This window comes from Rhea pennata, chromosome 3 (genome assembly GCF_028389875.1).
Source record: "Rhea pennata isolate bPtePen1 chromosome 3, bPtePen1.pri, whole genome shotgun sequence".
Lineage (NCBI taxonomy): Eukaryota > Metazoa > Chordata > Aves > Rheiformes > Rheidae > Rhea > Rhea pennata.
This window is the reverse complement of record NC_084665.1, coordinates 68,734,692-68,755,986: the sequence shown is the minus strand read 5'-3', so window position 1 is coordinate 68,755,986 and position 21,295 is coordinate 68,734,692. Positions and strand designations below refer to the sequence as shown.

General features: G+C 38.8%; 2 protein-coding genes across 4 annotated transcripts in view; one reads left to right on the top strand and one right to left on the bottom strand.

Annotated features, from left to right (window-relative positions):
- The window catches only part of L3MBTL3 (L3MBTL histone methyl-lysine binding protein 3), a 78,186-nt gene extending 65,386 nt beyond the window's left edge, over positions 1-12,800 (top strand). Inside the window, exons 19-21 of the mRNA XM_062570911.1 lie at positions 6,879-7,042; positions 8,096-8,158; positions 11,000-12,800. Of these exons, the coding sequence (XP_062426895.1) occupies positions 6,879-7,042; positions 8,096-8,158; positions 11,000-11,143 (371 nt within the window). The 3' untranslated portion in view covers positions 11,144-12,800. The remainder of the gene's footprint in view (positions 1-6,878; positions 7,043-8,095; positions 8,159-10,999) is intronic.
- Positions 12,801-14,656: 1,856 nt separating this feature from the next.
- The window catches only part of SAMD3 (sterile alpha motif domain containing 3), a 49,231-nt gene continuing 42,592 nt past the window's right edge, over positions 14,657-21,295 (bottom strand). For all 3 annotated transcript variants that reach the window (XM_062572558.1, XM_062572557.1, XM_062572559.1), the window contains 4 exons: positions 18,034-18,237; positions 17,471-17,642; positions 15,453-15,535; positions 14,657-15,179 (listed from right to left, as the gene is read on the bottom strand). In XM_062572558.1, coding sequence (XP_062428542.1) covers positions 14,892-15,179; positions 15,453-15,535; positions 17,471-17,642; positions 18,034-18,237 — 747 coding nt within the window. In that variant the 3' untranslated portion in view covers positions 14,657-14,891. The remainder of the gene's footprint in view (positions 15,180-15,452; positions 15,536-17,470; positions 17,643-18,033; positions 18,238-21,295) is intronic.

Below are 21,295 nucleotides of genomic sequence, written 5' to 3'. Positions count from 1 at the left end.
AGATTATCTTTTCCTCTGGATTTAAAAACAGGCGATTAAGCCAAAGAGAGCTGTACAGGTATAAAATTAATTCATTGCTTCAAAAGCTTCAATGAAAGGAAAATTAAAGATGCAGAGTTCAGACACTGGAGTCATAATGCAAAGTTAAGGTGGCTTATTCTACCCAAAGTTGTTGAAAAAATTGATACATGAAGAAAGATTGAAAATTTATTTTGTTTAGCCTAGAGAAGAGAAAGCTTGGGAAGAGCGGCTTACAGTCTTCTGATAACTCAGAGGTATTTACAGAGAAGATGGAAGTACTCTCTTCTCAAGGATGTATGATGGCAGGACAAGAGGCAGTAGATACAAGTTGCTTCAGTGGAAATTCTGTCTGGATATGAGAAAAAATTCTTCACCATGTGAACAGTTGGAATAGGCTGCCCAGAGAAGTAGTAGATGTATTCTGCTGGAAATATTTAGGACTTGACTTGACAAGACAGCTTGTCAAGATACCAAGTTACCAGGTACTCTGGACAAGTTAATCTAATGCCCTGCTCTAACAGAAAGTTGGGTCAGATGATCTCCAGAGGTCCCTTCCAATGTAGATGTTTCTTTAGTTCTGTGATTCTGTATGATTATGTTATTGCTGTGTCAAAACTCTTGACTGTTCACTGACCTGGTTTGATAGTTCAAGGTAACTGTTCATTATTCATTTTTGTCCTTGTTACTCAAAAAGAATACAGAGCAAAAACAAAGCATCGCAGTTCTGAGTAATTACTTTCCATGTGTGAGACTCCGTATGTCAGACTACTTAGTTACTGTGTGCATTATTTACAGTGCATTGTTTCAGTGCAGTTTTTGATGCAGTATGTCAATTCATACAGGAGCAATGAGAAGCTAGGTGGTTTTAATTTCGTAGTTTAATTCCTGAACTTTTTATATTTTTCTTCAGTGGTTAATTGTACAATACACAAAATGCATAAGACTTTTGTCAGGAATCTTAAAGAAGGCTTCAGTAATTGTAGTTCTTTAAGGGCTGCCTTAAATTTTAAAGAAGATCATCTTCATTAAACCCTGAAAATTCCTCTGGACTAACAGAGCCTGACACAAACATCACACAAATATAAGGCAGTATTTTAGTTCTAATTATTAACCCCTGATACACCTACTTTATCTTAAAACAATGCTTGTCTGCCAGCGCTTTTTAAATAGATGTGAGAGGTACTGTGAAGACTGTGTAAAGTAGGAAAGAATCTATCTAGTACAAGAGCTATGCAAAGATTTTAGAAATCCATATTGTGAAGGTATTTTGAAGTGTGCTGCAGTTCAGATTTCTGGAGAAAATAAAAGAATCTCTCTAAAGCAAATGAAAAGAAAAATTGGTTTTGGTCATTTTAAGTATTTTGTTTCAGCAGAATAGAAACATACTCTTTCAATGTTGACTTTGCATTATGTAACACAGTACAAAAATTTTGAAGTACAAATAGTTCAGAATGTTTTAAATTCTTCATTTTTTTTCTTAATTCTAAGAAAACTGGCCTCATTTTGTAAAGCATTTAGATTCTGGCAGAACTCAATATTGACCAAATTCATGTAGTTTCATCAACAAGTTCTACTTAATACTTAGGATGCATTTTCCTGTGGAGTCCTGCAGAATTAGATTTGTAAAACCAGAAAACTTTCTTACTTTGTTGTTTACAGAGTGATTCTTTTAACCTCATTTAAATATATATATATTAACTTGGGGCGTTATTCATGTAAATGTGGCATAGTACCGAAACTTTAGATTGGGAGTTGATCTCTGAGTTTGTGCTATCGTAGCCACAGAAAGCTCTAGCTTAAGTAGTTTCAATTGGGCAGACTCCTGTGGACTAGCTGAGCTTGTTGCCCTGTTTTTTCTGCATGTCTCTTACATTATGATTCTCTGACATATTTTTGCCATGCTCATTTGTCTGTTTTTCTACTGATACTCTAGAAGACACGTACTGTGCTTCTGTTTTCCTCTTTTGGAGAAAGATTATTTAGAGTCAATGAGCTCCACTGAAATCAGAGCCCTTTTATACTAGCTTTTGTATGGACACAAATCCTGTGTTTGAAGGTCTGATCTAGAACATAGAGGGGGCACGAATAGTGTTAGTGTTTCTTGTTAATGCCAAAGAGTATTTGCCATTTAGCTTCTGTAAATTTAAATTACATTTTACTGGAAGGTACCTAAGAAGACAGAGGTGAAGTAAGAAGTACAGATATTTCAGGGAGAAGGATGACAAGGCAGTTAAGTATTAAGAATAATGTAGGAACAGGTGGACTGAAACTGAAAGAAACATCAGTGGAGGACAGTGATTACGATTAAAATGGTAAACTTATTGCATCTATTTCTGCTATCTTGCCTAGTGCTAGCAAAAATTTTGTTTCTTCTCTCTTCCTCTGGTGCAAGAAAGCTGTAGCTCCATGCTGCAGCTAGCTGCACGGTGCACCCCAAAGTCCTGTTCTCTTGAATGTACAGATCGAGAGTTTATTTTGGAGTATGTTTTATCTGGCGTGCAGAGATTCCCTTTCCATTGAAACCAAGGCTTGCAAAGTGAGGAAGACAAGACCATGAGATGGGGGGTGCTTTTTATGCAGAAACTCGGAAGTCTAATGTTATAGGCATAGATTGAAGGCAAAATACTGCCTTTTGCACTGTCTTCTGCAAGAAGTTACCCCAGCTAAACCTAAACTCCTTGCCAAGGATGTGATTGCACCTGCTGTGGAGTTGGTTTTTTAACCCTGCTTCTTCTTGTTGCGTAAGTTAACACTTTTCATACTCATTTTGTGCAGTTTAGTATGTGAGGCAGATAAGACTCTGTTGATAAACAGAGGCATTTTTGTCCAGATCCGCAAGGCATTAGGCACTGAATACCTTTTCATGTCAATTACTACAGCTCTTGATTGAATAGATGGAGGACAAGGTTCAGCATTAGGAAATGTCACTTTAGTGAACTTATTAGCTGCTAATCTGATGCTAATCTCATTCATAACCAGCTGAACTGTGTTTGCTGAAGTTTTGAAAAAAATCGCAGCGTGGGACAGAACAGTTAGAATTTGACAAAGCTATAAACTACAACTGCTATGGAAGAAAGAGAATATTTTAGCTGTCATTACTGCCTGTTCTGATACACTCTTAGGTATACGTCTTTCTACACCTGCAGAAATGCTAGGAGTGCAGTTTGCTTGGAATTTTCTTCATATAATATTATTGTCTGTTACTTACGCTACAATATCAATGTATTACATGCGTTGCAACTGGAGAACAAAAAAAAAGCCTAATAAACTTTAATTTTCAAATCCAAGACTTTTTTTAGAAAGAAAATATCAGGGGGATAAGGATAGGGGATTCAAGAAAACAATGACAAAAGTATTTCTCAGTAAAATAGACTTTTCATTCAGCATGCATGCTGCCTCATGACTTTTTTGTCACGGAGATTTTTAGAAGTAGTAGGAGCTCTAAGGAGCTTTTGGAAGGACAGCAGGAAAGTGCAGATATTTAAGGGAATCAATTCTGAGAGTATGAGTATGATACTGCAGAAAAAAATGAGGATTTTATTTAAAATTCTAATCAGTAGGCTGACAATTCCGACTAATTGGACTAGGAGTCAACTTTTGAATAATGAATGTTGAATATAAAGTGAGGCTAGATCTTGAAAGTAACAAAAATTTAAGATGGACAGAAGAACCCAAGAGAAAGCTCTGAAAAGAGTTGTGTGCAGCATTTTGGAGAGACTGTACTTGTATAAGCTAGAGGACAGGATGTTGCAGTAATTGTTACGTGTCATTACATCCTGGAGGAGAGTTACAGCTACATAGATGAAGAAGAAAGTTAGCCAGTGAAAATTCAGAAAGAATAACTGTAGCTTGTGTGTGTGTGTGAGAGCCTTGAGTGTGATCTGATTTGAAGAACAAATAAAGGTCATGAGTGATGGAGTGAAGACACGGGAGAGGATGCAATGCAGAGGACTGAGTTCTGGTTTTGTACTCTGGAGTTTGGAGTGATAAAGACTTTCAGCTAGACCAAAGAAGATAGTTCTGGGACAGAGATTTGGGAGTTGTCTGAAGTAGAGGTAAGTGTTTGAGTTGAGAGAATCTGTCAGTAAAGCTGTCAAAGATAAAGTTGAGATCATTAAAGAGACTTTGTGGAGCTCCTACTAATGCAGGCTGGGTAGAGGAAGGAAGATTTTTCAAAGACAAAGCCATAGGACCATTTAGAGGTGCAGGCTAGAACAAGGTGAATCACTGAAACTGGGTAATGACAAGACTATAAAAAGGAGTGTTGAGATGATAAAAAAAAAAAAAAAAAAAAAAAAGCATGATAGATCAGATGGAAAAAGATCAATATTTGAGTTAGAAGAACGCAATATGGACTCAGATAAGCATAATTTCAAGTGAAAGGGGCAGAAGCTAGGGTGGAACTGGAGGAGAAATCCTGTGCTCATTTGATGATGCCATATAGAGGTGAATGGGAGAAAGGAAGTAATAGTACAAAAATTGAAGAGGCAATCGAACTCAAAAATATTTTTTTAATGATGGGAGAGACTGAAGTATATTGGTTCAGTGAGCTTGGAGAGAACTAAGGTTTGAATTGAGATGATGCTGAGGGTTATAGATTGGAGCAACAGGCATGATAGTGGGAAGAGATTGATAGGAAAGACTGGAGGAAAGGATCTAGAGAAGAGTGAGAGTTAAAGGTAGTTACAAGAAGGAGTTTGATGAAGTGGGATCCTTGGAGCAAGGTTGGGGGAAGAGATGAGCACAAAAATCTTCGGTATATGGAAGAGCAGAGAAGGACTGGGTTAATTAAGTGATAAGAAAAGGCAGATCAAACTGACAGGGAATTGCATTTTTTTCATTTTTCTCTTGGGAAAAATCAGCAAAATTATCTGGAAAGAGAGGTAGAGGCTGGAGCAGAAGAGAGTCTGAGAAGTGAAAAACACATGCTGCAAAGTGGTGTGAGCTTGAGTTGAAGTAGATTGGTTCAGATAAGATGACAGAACTGGTGTAGAAGAGTACAAACTCATAGTGAAGAAAGTTGGTTTGTTGCAGGATTTCTGGAGAGGCCTTTCTCAGCTTTACAGGTAGGTGCAGGTGCTTAAACTAGATAGTTGAAACTAGTTTCAAGATGGCTTTACAGCATAGAATAACCTATATATTGTAGTGGCAGAGTGATTTCCTAGTACCTGCTATGCCTACAGTGCTGGTATTTTTACCAGAGCATCATTTTCCTTCCTCTTCTCTCCCCCAACACAAAAGAAACTTTATGCTTAATGCATGAAAATGCAGTTCTGCTGTTTTACCCAAGTCTACCATAGCAGACAGCTGTGCTGCATTGGGTTCTTTTGCATTAGCAAGTAGTATGACCAGGTAGAAACAGATGTGTGAAGTGAAATACATAGTGCTGATGATTAATGTACACATTATCTGCATTTCAGGCAGTTTACTTCTTGAGCTTTACTCATGACATGCACTGAATGCCCAGTAGTGTTTGGGGCACATTGAATGTGCTCTTGGAACTTAATTCTGGTTTGATTTTCATCCTAAATAAATCCAACTTGCATTCTCAAACTGCTTCATGCAGTGCACCAATGTGGGGAAAGTGAGGAGAGTCACTTCAAATACTCCTAGCTTGAACTAAAACACAAATGCAGATAAATCCTGTATTTGGCCACATTGGGTGTTCTAGACTGGTCCCCCTGAGCTGGCAGAAATCTGTAATATGAATTTGTGCTCTAGTTGTCATATAAAGACTACATATAAAACATATAAAGACTATAACAGTAAGAAGAGAGAGAACAATGAACAGCAACTTCCCAAAAATGAAAACAGAATGGAGCTATTATAGAAGTGAGTAATCCAAACAAGAATAGCCCAGAGAGTGGGTGATTGTGTGAAGTCATGTTAGAAAGGAATATTAGATACAGATTCTGTGTAGGCTGTTTTCATTCAGAAATTAACTCCAGAGGTTTTTCATAATTTTATTCAGCAATTGGGAAGCATTCAAGTCTGAGATCATAACAAGCATGTTGCTTTTGCATTTCCAATAGAAACACAGACCTGCTGTAAATGAACGTATATGTCTTATGCAGGTTGACATCATTCGAGACATGCTTCTTCACACTTTCCTCCTACACACATCCGCAACTGCTACTGCTCTCCAGACAGCAGCAGCAACAGCTGTAGCTGTCCTCCCACCTGTACATTACGTTTGAGGCAGGTGGGATGACAGTCTCCTTCCTGGCGTTACAGATAAGTGTGTTAAAACAGGGAATGGCCTTGCAGAAAGCCCAGTAGCAGCAGGGAAGAGTTAAATGTTGTTTTCCATATAAAACATTCATTTAAAGTGGGAGCAGGGAATTTGCAGACATTTGTGTTTTTTGCTCAGAAGTACTGAAAAATGTCTTGTTATGGATGAGGCATAAATGCTGCGTGGGCTGTACAACTGATTCACCCTTGGAATTTTGTAGCAGTGTAGTGCTAGTTTTGATGAAATTATAATAGCTCAGCCTTGGAATTAAGTTAGCTTTTGTTCTGCTGTGTAAGCAGCAGTGGGTGTGATGTATTTTACCAAAATACTTAAAATTATATGACCTGTGACAGTTGTGTTGGCATTGAATTGTGTTGCGCTGGCATTGAATTGTGTTGTGTTGGAAAAGTTTTTCCAGGCAAGAATAGTTACATTTGTATAGACCCAGTATATTCACAGTCATACTAGTGGAAGAGGAAATCACACTACTACTTAAATTCTGTTGTAAGCAAAGCTGTACAGTTTTTGCAAGGAGGCCTGAATACATCAACAGAAATGAAAGATTTTACTGCAACTGATTTCATCACTGACTGATGGATTTAATGCTTACTTGAACTCTCTGCAGATGTTGAAGAACCCAGTACCCAGGGGCTTGTTCCTCAACCAGTTGTTGCGTCTTCTAAGTTGCAAATCCCTGGCCTACCCTTGCGCTGGGAACAACAGAGCAAGCTCCTTCCAAGTGTTGCTGGGATCCCAGCCAGTAAAGTTTCTAAATGGAGTACAGATGAGGTAGGTTCCCCCATATGTTCTATCTCACTCCCACTGCCTTTGAATTTTCATGGTTGATTCAGAGCTTTAGGTTAATGCCATAAGTAGTAATACCAATGATGCATAGGTACTCAGAGGATTAGTCAGCCAGACTTAACATAACTGATCCTCAAAATGCCTGTGCAGCTGCCATCCAGCCCTGCAAGCAGTAAGGATTCCTTCATAGATAGACAGATAGATAGACACAAATAAATGTGTGTGTGTGTGTGTGTGCGAGTGTGTGCACACACATACATACATATTTGGGATTAGAGAGGGGAAAAAATTGATAAACCCAACAGATTAGATACTCAGGGTATGTCTGTACTGGTAACATCTAGCATCCTCACAAACGTTTCCCAGGTACAGTTTATGGGCTAGCCCTTGCTGGCCTTACACTTCATGTGTAGTTTGGACGTGCACACTGTTTTGGAGGGTGGGAGTCTAGTATGAAGAGGAATAGTATGAGTATGGGCAGACAATGATGCCTAATTTCAAGATCAGAGACTTGTAACTGTGTAAGTGTAGAAAGGCTTGGATAGTCAGAGTTTAGTCCCTGATCAGAAGTACCTATGATTAAAGCACATTTCTGCAGTCAGAGCTCCTCTAATGAGAGGAAGAAGAAATAGGAGCTTTGATAAAGGTTAATCTCTGTGCTAGAAGGAGTAAAGGAGAGGAAGGCAGCAGCCATTTCTGTTTATAAGAAGTAACTCACCAAGAGAGGATTCATGGCTCTGGAACTGAACTAGATATAAAAAACAGAATGTTTTTGAGGGAGTTAGCTGTATCATACTCTTAGATGTCTTGTGAACTAGGATGGCAGGTGCTCCTTCAGTTTGTTGATTCTGTGAATCCTGTCCTTAGGTATCCAGCTGCATGACTGCATGCTTTGATAGAAGAGGGTGGAACACCTAAATTGAAGTTGCAAAAACAAGAGTTAAAAACCTTTGCTTTAATGCTTGCCAGTCTTTCTTAAGACCATTTTGAAAAAAACACTGGTCTTACAAAAGCTTTCATTGTATTCTTTGGTGGCAGGTGTCTGAATTCATACGGAGTTTACCAGGATGTGAAGAGCATGGCAAGGTGTTTAAAGATGAGGTGGGTGAATTTTATTAAAAGCAAACATAGAATACAAAGCTTAGTGGAAAATTAATTTTATTTTATCATTGAAAATACATATAAATTATGTATATACATGAAGCATATGTTTAAAGTCAGAAATAAATGTCTGGAAGATTAGGTTGTTTTGCGTATCATGGAATATGAAACATGAAACCAGATAAGTGTCAACCAGCTCTCCTGTGTGTTCATTTAGCTTTGTCGCTGCAACTTAAATTACTTAGAACTAATCATAGAAGAGAAAGAACTTCCTCACTTCCTAATGCTCTTTCTTAATCTAGTTTGAGGAATTTTTTTTTAAGTACATGGTTTGTTTCATAGGATGTTCGTAAGAAAAAAAGAAAACAGAACAGTTGTTGAAGTTAACTACCTGAGTTGCAGAGTTAAAACTCTGCATCTTCTCTAATCACACCTAACTCTTGAAGTTCTTCCTCCTGCTATAGCCAGTCTGCAACTATGATTTGAATAAGCAGGAAATAAGAATATCTGAATGCTTCTCACTAGGTTCAAGGGAGTATATACTTACTTTGGGAACACCCCAAACATGCATTTCTGGTATCTGAAAAGCTTGTTGTGCCAAAGTTGTCCCTGGGAAGTGATAGGGATTTTAGGTATAGTAGATCTTTTTAAGCCTAGTTGTTCCCCCTTCTTCCCTCAAGGGCTTGTTAGCTTCAAGAAGACTATTTGGTCGGAAATTGTCAGAGTGCCGAGGGTTCAGGTGCCTACCGCAGCCAGAGCACCTGAGCAGGCAGAATATGATCCTGAAATAGCTCAAGTCAACCAACCTTTCAAGTGTAGAGTAATTGTGGTACTTAGACTTGAGGAGGTAAATGCACCTCCTGAAGAAAACGTGTACAGATGCTAGAGAGCCAGGTAACCCTCTTACGTGACAAAGGTTTTCAGGCTGTGCTTAAGACTTTGTAGTGACCATTACAGTGGTGTATCAAAGAACTGACAGGCTGCATCTCTGGGCATTTTACACTTGCTCAGCTTTTAGGTGTTTTGCAGTTGTGGCAGGATCCAGGCCGAACTCAGACCCTGTGTCGTTTAGGGAGTCTCTCCGGTGAATAAAGATTGATAAAAGCTAGCACGCTAGCACGTTCTGTCACAGTGAGGCCAGCTGGCATGGCCTCATCGGTATGTTTAACATAGATACAGACTATCTATTGGAAATGGTCTCTTACCATGCAAGCTTCCCAAAACAGGCCTAGAAATTGTTTCAGAGAGGATCAGTTGGCCTGTGCCAAAACCATCCCAGGGACCATTCTCTGACACTGTTTACTAATACAGTCATTGTTTATTACTATAGACATAGCCCAAGAATTATAGATGCCTAATCTCTTAAAACCAGAAACAGATACAAAAAAAACCATCCAACTGTTAGGTATTTCTGGTCTTTTACTTTATAGCTCAGTGTTTGTAGGCAAGGAAGCAGGATAAGAGTACAGCTAGGGGTTTCCCTTTCATTTCCCAGTTAATGTTTAGATATACATTGACCTAGTCATTGAATCACCGATTTATTTCTCCACAGTTCCAGGTAAATGCCTTAACCATTACGTTATGGAGTCCTGCCCTGTTTCTTATGTCCGGTGCTTATACTGTTACTGTAACTCTGACAAAGGCGCCTGAAAGACTTTAATTCCCTATCTGGCTTGTAATGAAAGACCTTTCCGTAAGTGGAAGGTGTTGGGTCAAGCTTCTGCTGCTGTGAAAACGAACCCTGGCCCTTCTGCTTATATTAAGATGTTGCAAAAAGATGGGCACCCGCACGTTACCATACTTTCGGTTTTGAGCCCACCCAGTTAGGCTTTGCACAAAATGAGTAGAAAGTAATTGTGGTAGCTGTGTGATCCTGTTCTCACTGCAGTGTTTCTCAAATTAAGAGTGCTGTGTTGTACTTCGTTACTTCCTTTGCAGCTTATCTGATTCTGAAAGTCTTTGTACCAGTCTTACAGGAAATTAGTTACACTGTTTACATCTCAGATTAGTTTCTTTAAGCCTAAGCAGTGCACCACAGTTGAATTTTAGGCCAAACTGTCTTGCCTATGTGACGGTGAAAACTTACTACAGATAACTAAGTGACCTGATGTTTACACAGAATTATTTGCCCTAGTAAAATGAAAATCCTTTTAAATTAGGGCTTTGCCTTGTGGCTCTTCATGTTTATGCTTTACACTGTCTGCTGCCAACACAGTGATTTGTTTACAAGAAAATAATCACTAGTTGTGTTTAGTAAGATAACACTCGTAGAGAATAACACTAGAAAAATGTTTAGTGTTTTCAAAAGTTTTGTCTGTGTTTAAGAGGCAGTTTTACCTACTCAATTCCTTATTTACATTGGGGACCACAAATTAATTTTAATTCTTTGTTACTTCATGAAGAAAAGGAGCTGAAGAGAGCTTCAGTTCTTTGGTTATATGTTAAATGCAGCAGCTTTCCTCTGAAGGCTTGCATAAAAGGAGAAACTGAGAGGTTAAAAAGAGTGATTGTGTTGCAGTACAACTGAATTCTACTTCATGTACCCATTATACTCTTTACTAGCTTTTACTTCTTACTGTCAGTATGAAAATAAAAGGTGGTTAGACAAAGATTAGCCAAACAGTTTTTTTCCAACAGAAAGAAGATTGTCATCCTCTTGTTTTGAACTAGCTCATCTGTCTAAAAGGTTCAAAACTAAACTATCATGAAGTATGAAAGTATTTGTATTCAGCCATTCCTGTACACCTAGTCTGAAATTGCTTGAAAATTATTTTCATATTATCTGAAACATCTCTGTTGCTGCACTCTGAGTTTTATTGATAGTTGTATTTTTTTTTTAAGCAAATTGATGGAGAAGCATTTCTGCTAATGACCCAATCAGATATAGTCAAAATAATGAGCATTAAACTGGGACCAGCCCTGAAAATCTTTAATTCCATTCTGATGTTCAAAGCTGCAGAGAAAAACTCACACAATGAACTTTGAAGATAATGGAAAATATGTACAAGCCAGCTTTCTCCACTGGAGCTCATGTTTTATTCAAAGCACAAAGACTCACAAGAAATGTTGAATAATGACTCAGAAAAGAAGAAAAGTAGGTTCAGCACTGGTGGACTATTTATGTTCTCCTGGAGTGAGGACACATCTGAATCCTGGGAAGTGCTCAAGCTTTTAAGGAGTTACTGTATAACAACCAAGTCAGCTAGTCTTATTTACCAAACTAATGGCGCTAATTTTCCATGGATGGTTAGGATCCCTGACTTTCTCTGGACATCAAGAAAACCTTCATGAATTATTTATGCTGTATTATATGAGGGAATGTTAATATTTTCTAAGAATTCTTGAATTCTACTTCATGTACCCATTTTTCTTTTCAGTAGCTTTTACTTCGTACTATCAAAATAAAAACTAGTTAGCCAAAAATGAGGCTACAGCTAGCCAGATGAGACTGTTATGGCTAATATGAATTTGTGCCATAATTTAAAAATGAAACACTTACTTAATGTTACATACGTGACACTTTATGCTACAGCATATAACTTTACAGATTATAAAACTGTCTGTCTGCTTGTAATAAAACAAAAAAGAAAACCTTGTTGGGGGTTGAAATTACAATGCATTTTTGATAACTGAATGTTTTTACTTTTGCACGATTACAAAAATGTTATGTGAGTTTTTCCACCAGCATCTTTAATGTATTCTACCAAAAGATCAGTATAGAGAAGGCTGCAACTGAAAAATAAAGTTTGACTTCATAGAAGACTTTCTGTTCATGCTGCACAACAGAGTCCCAGCCTTTTAACATGAGAGCCTGCTACAGCCCTTCAGTACGTGAAGGAAAATGCATATATTTTGAGGTAAGAATATTAACAAGAGTTACTGCAACAGTAGAGAAAACTGTGTGCTAAAACTTGGACAGTTGTTCTGTCTTTGTGCTCAACATATGCTTGTTTTCTCAAAGGTGGGAGAATTAACTCTCTACTTCCTAGTTTGAAAATCTGTGATAAATAAATAAATAAGGCATAGTATAGGGAAAGACAAAGTAAGGAGGAAAGGGATACTTAAATGCATATAGTGCCTAAGCACATCCTAGGTAAAAGGCATGAACCTCACCAGTTCATCAATCAACGCTGCAGGTTCCACCAGCAGGTACTTAGGTGAGGCACCCTTCTTTCGTTTAACTGTTTGTCAGGAATAGTTGTTGCACTTGGTATATATACATAAGATGTAAACCGGATGCACTTTAAATTGGAGAAAGCCTAGCTACCTGTATGCTGAGGATTGTTCCAGAATTTCACTTCCACAAGAGGGAGAAGTGTTGGATCAGGTTTTCTGGAAACCCTCTCCTTAGTGCTGAGGTGGGCAAGTGCTTGGCCTTAAGAGCTACGAACAAACAGAGCATTTCTGTTGCACAGAGCTCAGAGAATTTTAAATCTTCCCATAGTTTTGCTGGCTTCTTCGGCTGGAGTTCTTTAAGATTTCTAGAACTCTGTGTGCCCTTTCCAGATCACTTAGGTGACTGGTACTTGCCATAATATGAGGTAAAACAGGGTGAGTATGAAGTGAGTTGCATTGCTCTGTTAATTTCCTTCCATAGCGTTGCATAAATATTTTTACATTTTGTTTAAAATTTGTACATTCAGATTGCACTCTTATTGTATGACAATACAAATAAAATCTGAATTGGAGATGTCTGTTACATTTGTGGATGCCTAGGATTCTCACAGATGAATCCTGCTGTTTGAGAGGGTGGTGTGGTGTTGTAATTCCTCACTGTAGTTCAATTTGAGTATGTTTTTTAAAAAAAGCAGCTTAGCTACTGCTCTCTCTTCTTTCCTGACACTTCTAAGGCTCACAGGCCACTTGCTGTAACAGTCAGAATCCCATTTCCGGTCCTAGATTTTGTCACTGGTGACAGCGGGAGTTGCTCATGCAGGTACTAAAATGTCAAATTTTCTTTCTTCCTTTGAAGTAGTTCATTTCCTGAACCCTCAGCTTGTGTGTGTCTCTCTCCTCCATGGTGGCTCTGTAGCCACAGGCATCTCTTCCCAATGCTCTTCCCCCCATACGCAGTCAGGCTTCCAGGGGGTTTCCCTTGTGGACCAGTGAACCCTGGTGGGTGTTTCTGTCCAGTGAAGAGCCTGAGCACCTCTGCCAGACTGGAAACCAGGAGGCTGAACTAGCCCTTCAGTGAGACCCAACAAAGAGACGGGCTGCTACAGTTACTTTTTGTGTACCTACTTACAACGTACTGTGGTTTAAGAAATGGGTTCCAATTAATACTATTTTAAAAATGCAGAATAAACCTCTGTTAAATGATAGCACCCTTTTAAAATTACTCATGCAGCTATTAACAATAGTGAAGACATGCAGAATTATGTACTCTACTGAATTCCTCTTTTGTATTAACAGAGCATAGCAGCTTGTGTTAGAGATTACACCTAACAAATTAGGTTTCTTTCTCAAAGTACTCAGAAAAACCTACTGAATCTTTAAAATAGCAATTGGTTGGATTTTGAATCTTGTGTTGGAGGTAGCGCAGCAATTGTATGTTCAGGGGCCACTGTGGGTTGCATGGGAGCCAAGTGAAAGATGCTAAAACTTCAGCAAGGAAGTCTCACCTTTAAACACAGCATTTTCTCCTACTCCTACTGTAATCTCAGCATTGGACTGAGCCCTGCACAACCAGGCTTTAACAAAACTTCTGTGATCTTGCAAGGTGTGTGTGTGTTTAAAATTAGAGCAGAGATGACCACGGTTACTGCTTTGCCTACATGGATGTTTTGGGGACTGGGAAGAGATTGAACAGACTTTAAATAAAAAGTCCTTTTTGTTTCTGCATAGAGTAATTAATGCAGTAGCTCAAGTAAAGTTTGCTGGCTGCTTCTACTGCCCATCATCATCAAACTTGTCTGAAGCCCGTCATTCTCAGGCTGTAACCTCCGGGATCTCCAGCCCTCAAGGTTCAAGGAGTTAAAAAAGGCTGTGTTAGGGACAAGAGGAGGCTACAGAAGAGAGGATGTGACCTCTGTTCCATGTGGGCAGACAAGAAATTCAACAGTTTAACAAATTCAGAGAAATGAGTAGTTCTTTCCCTAGTACCAAAACTGCAGTTAAAGGCACAGGACCGCATCCCAGATAAACTCAACCTTGATGCTTTGAGAGCTCATCTTAGAATTCTTACTTAGTAAATTCAAGATGTTCAAGTTTTGTGCATGGAGAAAATAGCAAAAGTGCACCATCCTGCAATTAAAAAGCAGGCCCACCAGTTTGAAGTGCAAGAAATTATTACAGCACACTTTCAATGAGCATAATGTAGTGAAATGGTGGCAACATACAAATCTTTGCGTCACTTCAAAACATTAAATGTATTAACAGCTGAAGCAGCAGAGTGCTTAACTTAATTCGCAAGTTTTTTTTTTTTTTAAACTGACAGTCAAAATGTGATCTGAATTTGGAAAATGCTCCATTTGGAAAAATAGTACCAAACACATGCTGTAAACTATAAAATTTTATTCTAATGCTAATATTGCTATAGAATTTCCATTTAAAATAATGAAAATGCTCAGGTTTTAAATTTAAAAATAAGGAGTCAATACAATAAAAAGCATTACAAAACACAACTGAGTTAGTTATTAATCCGCTTTCACCAGAAAGAATGAGAGATTTATCTTCACAACGACAGGATTACTTGTGACAACGTCAAACGCTGCTGTGGCAGGTGTTGTGTGCACTATGAAATACTGGGATGTTTAGGTAGCTCCAGTCCTCCCTTCACCTGGGCTGGGAGGGATGGTGAATCTCTCATCTCAAAGACCAGAGACTCCAGGAAGTTCAGTGTTCTGTGGATTCCCTTTGGACATGGGATATCAAACACATGAAATGCAGCCACCAAAGCTGCCAGAGCCATGGTGCAGTCATCGAGCTGGGTTAGCTCTTCGTTTTCCATGTACAGAGCAAACTCGCACAAACTCACATTGAAGGGATTTTTTACTTTCAACACTGGTGTTACCACCTTCACCTGCAATTAAAAAAAAAAAATCACAGCATCACTTTTGTGACTCGATTATAAATTGCAACAGTTCAGATAATTAATTAAGCAAGCTTAGTAACAGTGCTTTGAATTAAGCTAGTATTGAAATGAATATATTACACAGAATGCAGGCTAACGTCATCCCTTTTCCAGGAACTAAACTGAGCCACCAAAAGGCCAGTGATGCGCTCAGGCAACTCACTCATATGAGGAAGAGACCCCCCCCCCCCCCCCCAGGGTTGCTGGGGCGCTGTCTCCTACCTCCTCATTCACCACAGCAAACAGACTGGAATCATCTCCAAAGACATCTGGCAGAAGTATACATGCAGCAGTCATCTTCATATCTGTCAAAAAGGCAAGGGTTTCTACTGAATTACAAATGGAACCATTCTGACACTACAGTATCAGCCTGGAAATAAAAACCAAGCAGGTTGTGGCTTAGAAAATAGTTAACAGCTCAGCAGCAGAACTGTTGTTCAATCTATTTGGAAGAGCAGATTGTACTGTAAGTAAAAGTTTAGGTGCCCCAGCTTGTAGTGAGCAGTAGCATTCAAACCATTCATGACATGCTGCTACCCAGTACTCCGATTACATTTATCTATATCTCAGACGTAAGTAGGCCTTTGGGTGGTTTCTAGTGGAGTTTGCTTGCTGGGTTCCCCAAACCGCGCTCTCTCCCCCATAATCTCTGGCGAGCCCTGTTGCCAGAGGGCTTCACCCTGCAGCAAAGGCTGCAGTACGAGCTGGTGCTGTAGGAGCTCCCAGGATGTGGTACTGGCTACCACTCACAGGACAGGCTCTTGCATACCAGTAACCAGTGGCGCCACTGAAGCAGCAAGCATGCGCTGCTCCAGCAGTGGCTGTGGAAACACCAGCTGCTGCCAGGGGGAGAAGGGAGAGGCCAACCTGCCTGCAGGCCTCCTATTGCAGATGAAGGAAGGTAAAGGCAATGGGGGAGTCAGTGGTGCAGAAGGAAAGCTGAGCTAGAGGGGGCAGGACGGCTTTGGAATAATTTAGTGTCACATACATACTCTTAAGCGTCATGAAGCTATTAACAGTACCTGTCTGTAACCTACCATCCTTTCATCAACAGCACATATACCCAAAGCCAAGTTACTCATCAGAAAACGCAACAAATTAATGACCTTGTGACTTAAGAATTCATACTTCCAATAGGATCCTTGTGGACATACTATGTAAGAGCAAAAAAACCCATGAAAACCTGTATGCACGTATATAAATCCATTGCTTTCTAAGGCCAAAAGTACAAGTAGAAAGTAAGTCCAAAAAGGTTTTCTGAACAAATCATTCATTGGCGCTTTTTATCTACTGTGGGTGATTGAGCACTCATCTTTGTAAGTAAGTTTGTAAGAACGAAAACTCACTCAGTATCATAACGTAAACTGGCCACTTCAGTAAGAAACAGCTTGGTAGTAAAATGGGTGAAACTCCTATAGGAAATGCACATATTCAGAGCATACTACATTTGATTTGACATCCCGGTGTTATGTTTGAGAGAAAGTAGCAGTCTAAGGAGTACTTCTCGCAGAGCTTAGCTCTTGAGCAGGGATCCAGAGTGGCAATTCAGGAAGAATAAAGAGAAACATGCTGTCGCTGCACGATGGCACTCCCCAGACTTCTGAGCCTGAAAGCTGTGGAGTGGCAGCAGGTACACGCTCCCTCTGACATCTTAGTATGATAGATAACTGCTTTCAAGAGGTTTTATGCTTTCAGTAATACTTTGTGCATTTATCCCTGAAATATGTCTCTGCAGAGACAGAGTACTTGAAATAGAATTAGCGGTACATAATTACTTTTTCCAGTATTTCACTGGGATCAAGATTTTAACCTTAGGAACAATACTTCCCTTTTTAAAGGAAGCAGTCTCTTTTTTTCAGGACTCTTTCTCTTTCTGAAATAGAAGATGAGTTTTCTCCATGGATTTTCTGAAAATAAGCAAAACTTTGCATACCTAGAAATAAGTAATTTACTCATTTAGCAATACTTCTTTCAGGGCAGTTGTTAACTTTATCAAACCTACATTTTTATTTATTCAATAGAAAGAAATAGTTTCAGTATCTAACTTACTCAGTTGATTTGCCCTCTAATTTATTAGCTTTTACTCTTAATGTTTTCCCATTATTAGTACATGTTTTTCAAGCAACTGTGAAATGTTAAAATGTTTCTGCAGTAAAATTGGAGCTGGTTGAGTTATAGTAGTAAGAGCAATTAGCTGCTACAAAATTCAGACAAACAGTGTGTAGAAGATTTGTACTGACATTTCAGAATGTCCTCCTCAGTGTGCAGTTTCAGATTTTCTTGCAGCATAATGTTAACTGGATTACTCCTCACCACATAGAAAGATAATATGTTTTCTGAATAAGTCTCCAAAATCTCAACTGTTTTCTTATAAATGTCCATGTGTGTGAGAAGCTGGAACTCCCTAAAAAGCTAACAGAAAAAGAAAAAATGGGTATTATTGCACTCCTCAAAACCAAAACTGAAAATAGCTAATGAGATGCATGCTTTGAAGATGGGATAAGACTAGCTGAGTAAAATAAGATTATAAACTGGAGGAGATGGTTTTCTTTCTTTTCAAAACGGGGAAGAAATGTATCAAGTATCATCAAAGTATTTTAAATAATCCACTTCCGTTGTGTGTGACATATTTAATACACAACTGTTGAATCTTCTGAAGTGGGGTTAGCAGCAGAAATTCGGGTTATATTAAAAAGAACAATATTGATGGATACTTTACTACAACATACAGTAAAATAGGCACCCACACTTATGTCATACTTGTATCATAGAATTTAATGCCATTATTAAAACCAGCTGTTACCTGATAAGGGCATGTTAAGAAAGGAAATAGTCTGAGAATCTCTTTTAAAGGTGCCTTATCACTGATCATCTTTCTCCGTATTTCTATAGTCACATTCATTCTGTTATCAACTTCTTTCCAGTTCCTCTGAGTTTTCATGTATTCTTGCTTAAGCCAGTTAATGTGTACATCCATCACTCGGCCATCAAGATAAACAGATTCTTCCTATCAACAAATCAAGGATAGAATGTAACAGATCAGTTATCTTTTCTGTCTGATGTAGGACCTGTGTGATTTGATATGGATGTTTAATACTTACTGTACTTCACTTGGGTAGTAGTAGATCAAGTGCAGTCAAGTTCAGCAGAAGGGACCTGCAGCATAGCCTCAGTATAGCCCTTGTGAACTCACCTGATATTCTAATAGCTACATAAATCTGTTTTCACATACTGCTCTACCTCTCAGTGAAGTCTCCCAAGTTCAGATTAAATAACTGAGGATATTTGTGAAATTCCTATGCCTGTGTCTGGTTTCCTAATTGTGGTTTATTGAAAATTTATAGGTAGTTCTAATGATGACCCACTATTACTTCTTTAGCAGCATTACTGCTGTACTGCTAAGAGAAATAGTTATTTTCTTCTTACTCATACAGGTTGTCTCACAGTATGACAACTAACTCACATTCCTGCAACTGAAGTACACCCCAAGAACACTAGTTGAATTAAGAGACATTTTCAAGTCAGAAGTGAAGAAAACTCTTAACAAAAATCATTATTTAAATAATTTTGCTGTTGGTGTCTTCAAAAAGTTATTTCATGCTTGAAGATACAACTAATAATTTGCCTGAAATTATCTCGTTGTCCCTTCTAGAATTCCAACAACAGTAATAGTATACTAAGAGAGGTTGCCATCCAAAGCACTACATCAGTGGCAGTTGCCCGGCACTGTTTAGTTTCTGTCAAAGGAAGCAGGGAATTTGTCTGTGAAATAAGTTGAGAAAATACAGAGAAGCAGCATTAGTCCAATTACCACTCTCGGGATGCATTTACAGTAACATTTCCCATGACTGTATCACTGATGCAGCTGTCATCCGTGCCAGTGGGGGCCCAAGGGCCAAAGCCAGAGCCTGCTGAGAGACTTCCGTCTGCATCCCAGAAAGCTGCACAACATACAACATCCAGAACTGCTCTGCAGTGTCCCTATGTGCAAACAGACTTTCAGATTTAATTCATCTGTCTGTATTAAAATTGTGAATGAAGTATTCCAAAAATGGTTGCACTAGATGGGCTTTAAAAAAAAAAAAAAGTGTTTCTCCTACTATATAAACGTGGATTTCAATAACCTTTGGTAGCACAGAAGAAAATCAACCCTGAACGTAGGACGGCTATCCACCATGACCCCCACAGGTTTTCACATGGTCCTTTCCTGGATGGTGCTGTATCCACAACATTCCACAACAGTCCACAACATTCTTTTCAACGGGCACAAGCAAACAGCAATGTCTGCTTGTGCCCCTCTAGAGCAGGCGTCTGTCGTCTTTCTCACCACACAAGGAGGAACGTAGTGGGTCAGAGGATTTAGTCCAATACCCTGCTGTAACTGGCTGATGGCAGGTGCCTTGGTAAAGCACAAAAACAGGACTAGCCTGAAGTTGCACCTCCCCAGAGCACTGTCAAGACTCTGCTGAACCAGGCTGATGGACTTCCTAGACCAGGGGTTATATTCTTATATTTAGGAGCCTTCAGAAGATTTTCTTCTTTCAGTCACTTCCTAAACCCACATAGTACTTTAGCTTTTACAACATTCTGCATTAAGTTCAACATTTTAACTGCCTTCTTTGGTTTGCCTTCTCTCTCTCTCTTTTTTTTTTTTTTTTTTTTTTTTTTTTGCCATCATAGTTACACAGATATGTCACAGTTAGTCCTCAGTCACTTCTCTAGCCAAAAGAGGCTAAGTTGTTTATTTGTTCCACATATAAAAGCTGTTCCATACTTTCAAGTTTCCTTGTTACTATCTTTAAAATTTTTCTTATTTTATTAGGGCCTTTATGAGATGGGCGCACTAACACTGCAAACACTAGTCAAGATTCTGGTTCACCAGAGGAACACACAATGGAAAAATGTGCTCTCTGAAAGCTTCTTTCCTAAATAATTCTGAATATTCAGTATGTATTTTCAGGCTGCTGCAAAGCACTGTGCCAAAATTTCTTTGGCATGATACAAAGATTTCATTTGTGAATGGTAATATTCAGCTCAGAGCCCATCATTGTAAACGTTGTTAGAATTGAGTCATCCACTTGTGCCTTATTTTACATCTATCAACACTGAATATTATCTGCTGGTTTTCTTGCCCTGTCACTCAGTAGCATGAGGTTCTTCTGCAATTCTTCAGTGAGCCCTTGTCTTTATTACTCTTAGCTCCATCAGCAAACGTAGTCAGTAGACTATTTGGCACATCATTTAGAAATACAATGAACTGCGTAAACTAGACACTAATAATCTTTCACTGTAAAAACTAACCACTCCTGCCCCCTCCTTTCTTCCTATCTTTTAACTATTTATCTATGCAAGGACCTTCCTTCTTACCCTGTCAGATTATATCCTTTAAGAGCCTTTGAAAAGCGTGTGATGAAATCTCTTCTAAACTTCAAGTAAATTATATCAGCTGGATTTCCCTTATCCTCACGGTTGCTGATTACTTCAAAGAACTAAAAATTTATGAAGCATGACTTTTGTTTACAGAAACTTTGTTGATTTTTTTCCCAATAAATTCATCTCTTGAGGCTGCATTACAGTTCTTGCCAATTTGGCCAGTAAAGATGGTAGGTTTTTTGGTCAATATGTTCCCTAGCACTTCCCTGAAACTTTTTTAAAAATGGCATAAAATTGGCTACCTCCACTTCTCTAGTAATATGTTTTATGAGAAGTTGCACATCACAATTAGAAATTTGGCTACTTTATCTTTCAACTCCTCTGGAAATCTCCACAAATATCATTTGATTCTGGGAATTTGTTACTGTTCATTTTAATGACTTAGTCTAAGACAGATCCCCTGACATTGCGTCTCAGGAAAGGTTCCAGCAAGGTCTCTCAAATTCATCTGAGAACCCAGGCAAAAAAATCTGTCTGGTTTTTCTGATGTAGCCTTCGTTCTCTGAGTACTTCTATAACCTGAAGAGTTACCTTGAGCATTCCACCTTAGCTGTGGCAGGCATCTTGCTTCCAACCTGTCTGAAAAAGCCTTTACAATCAGCTTTAAGATTTCATTGTAAACAGTTCCTCAA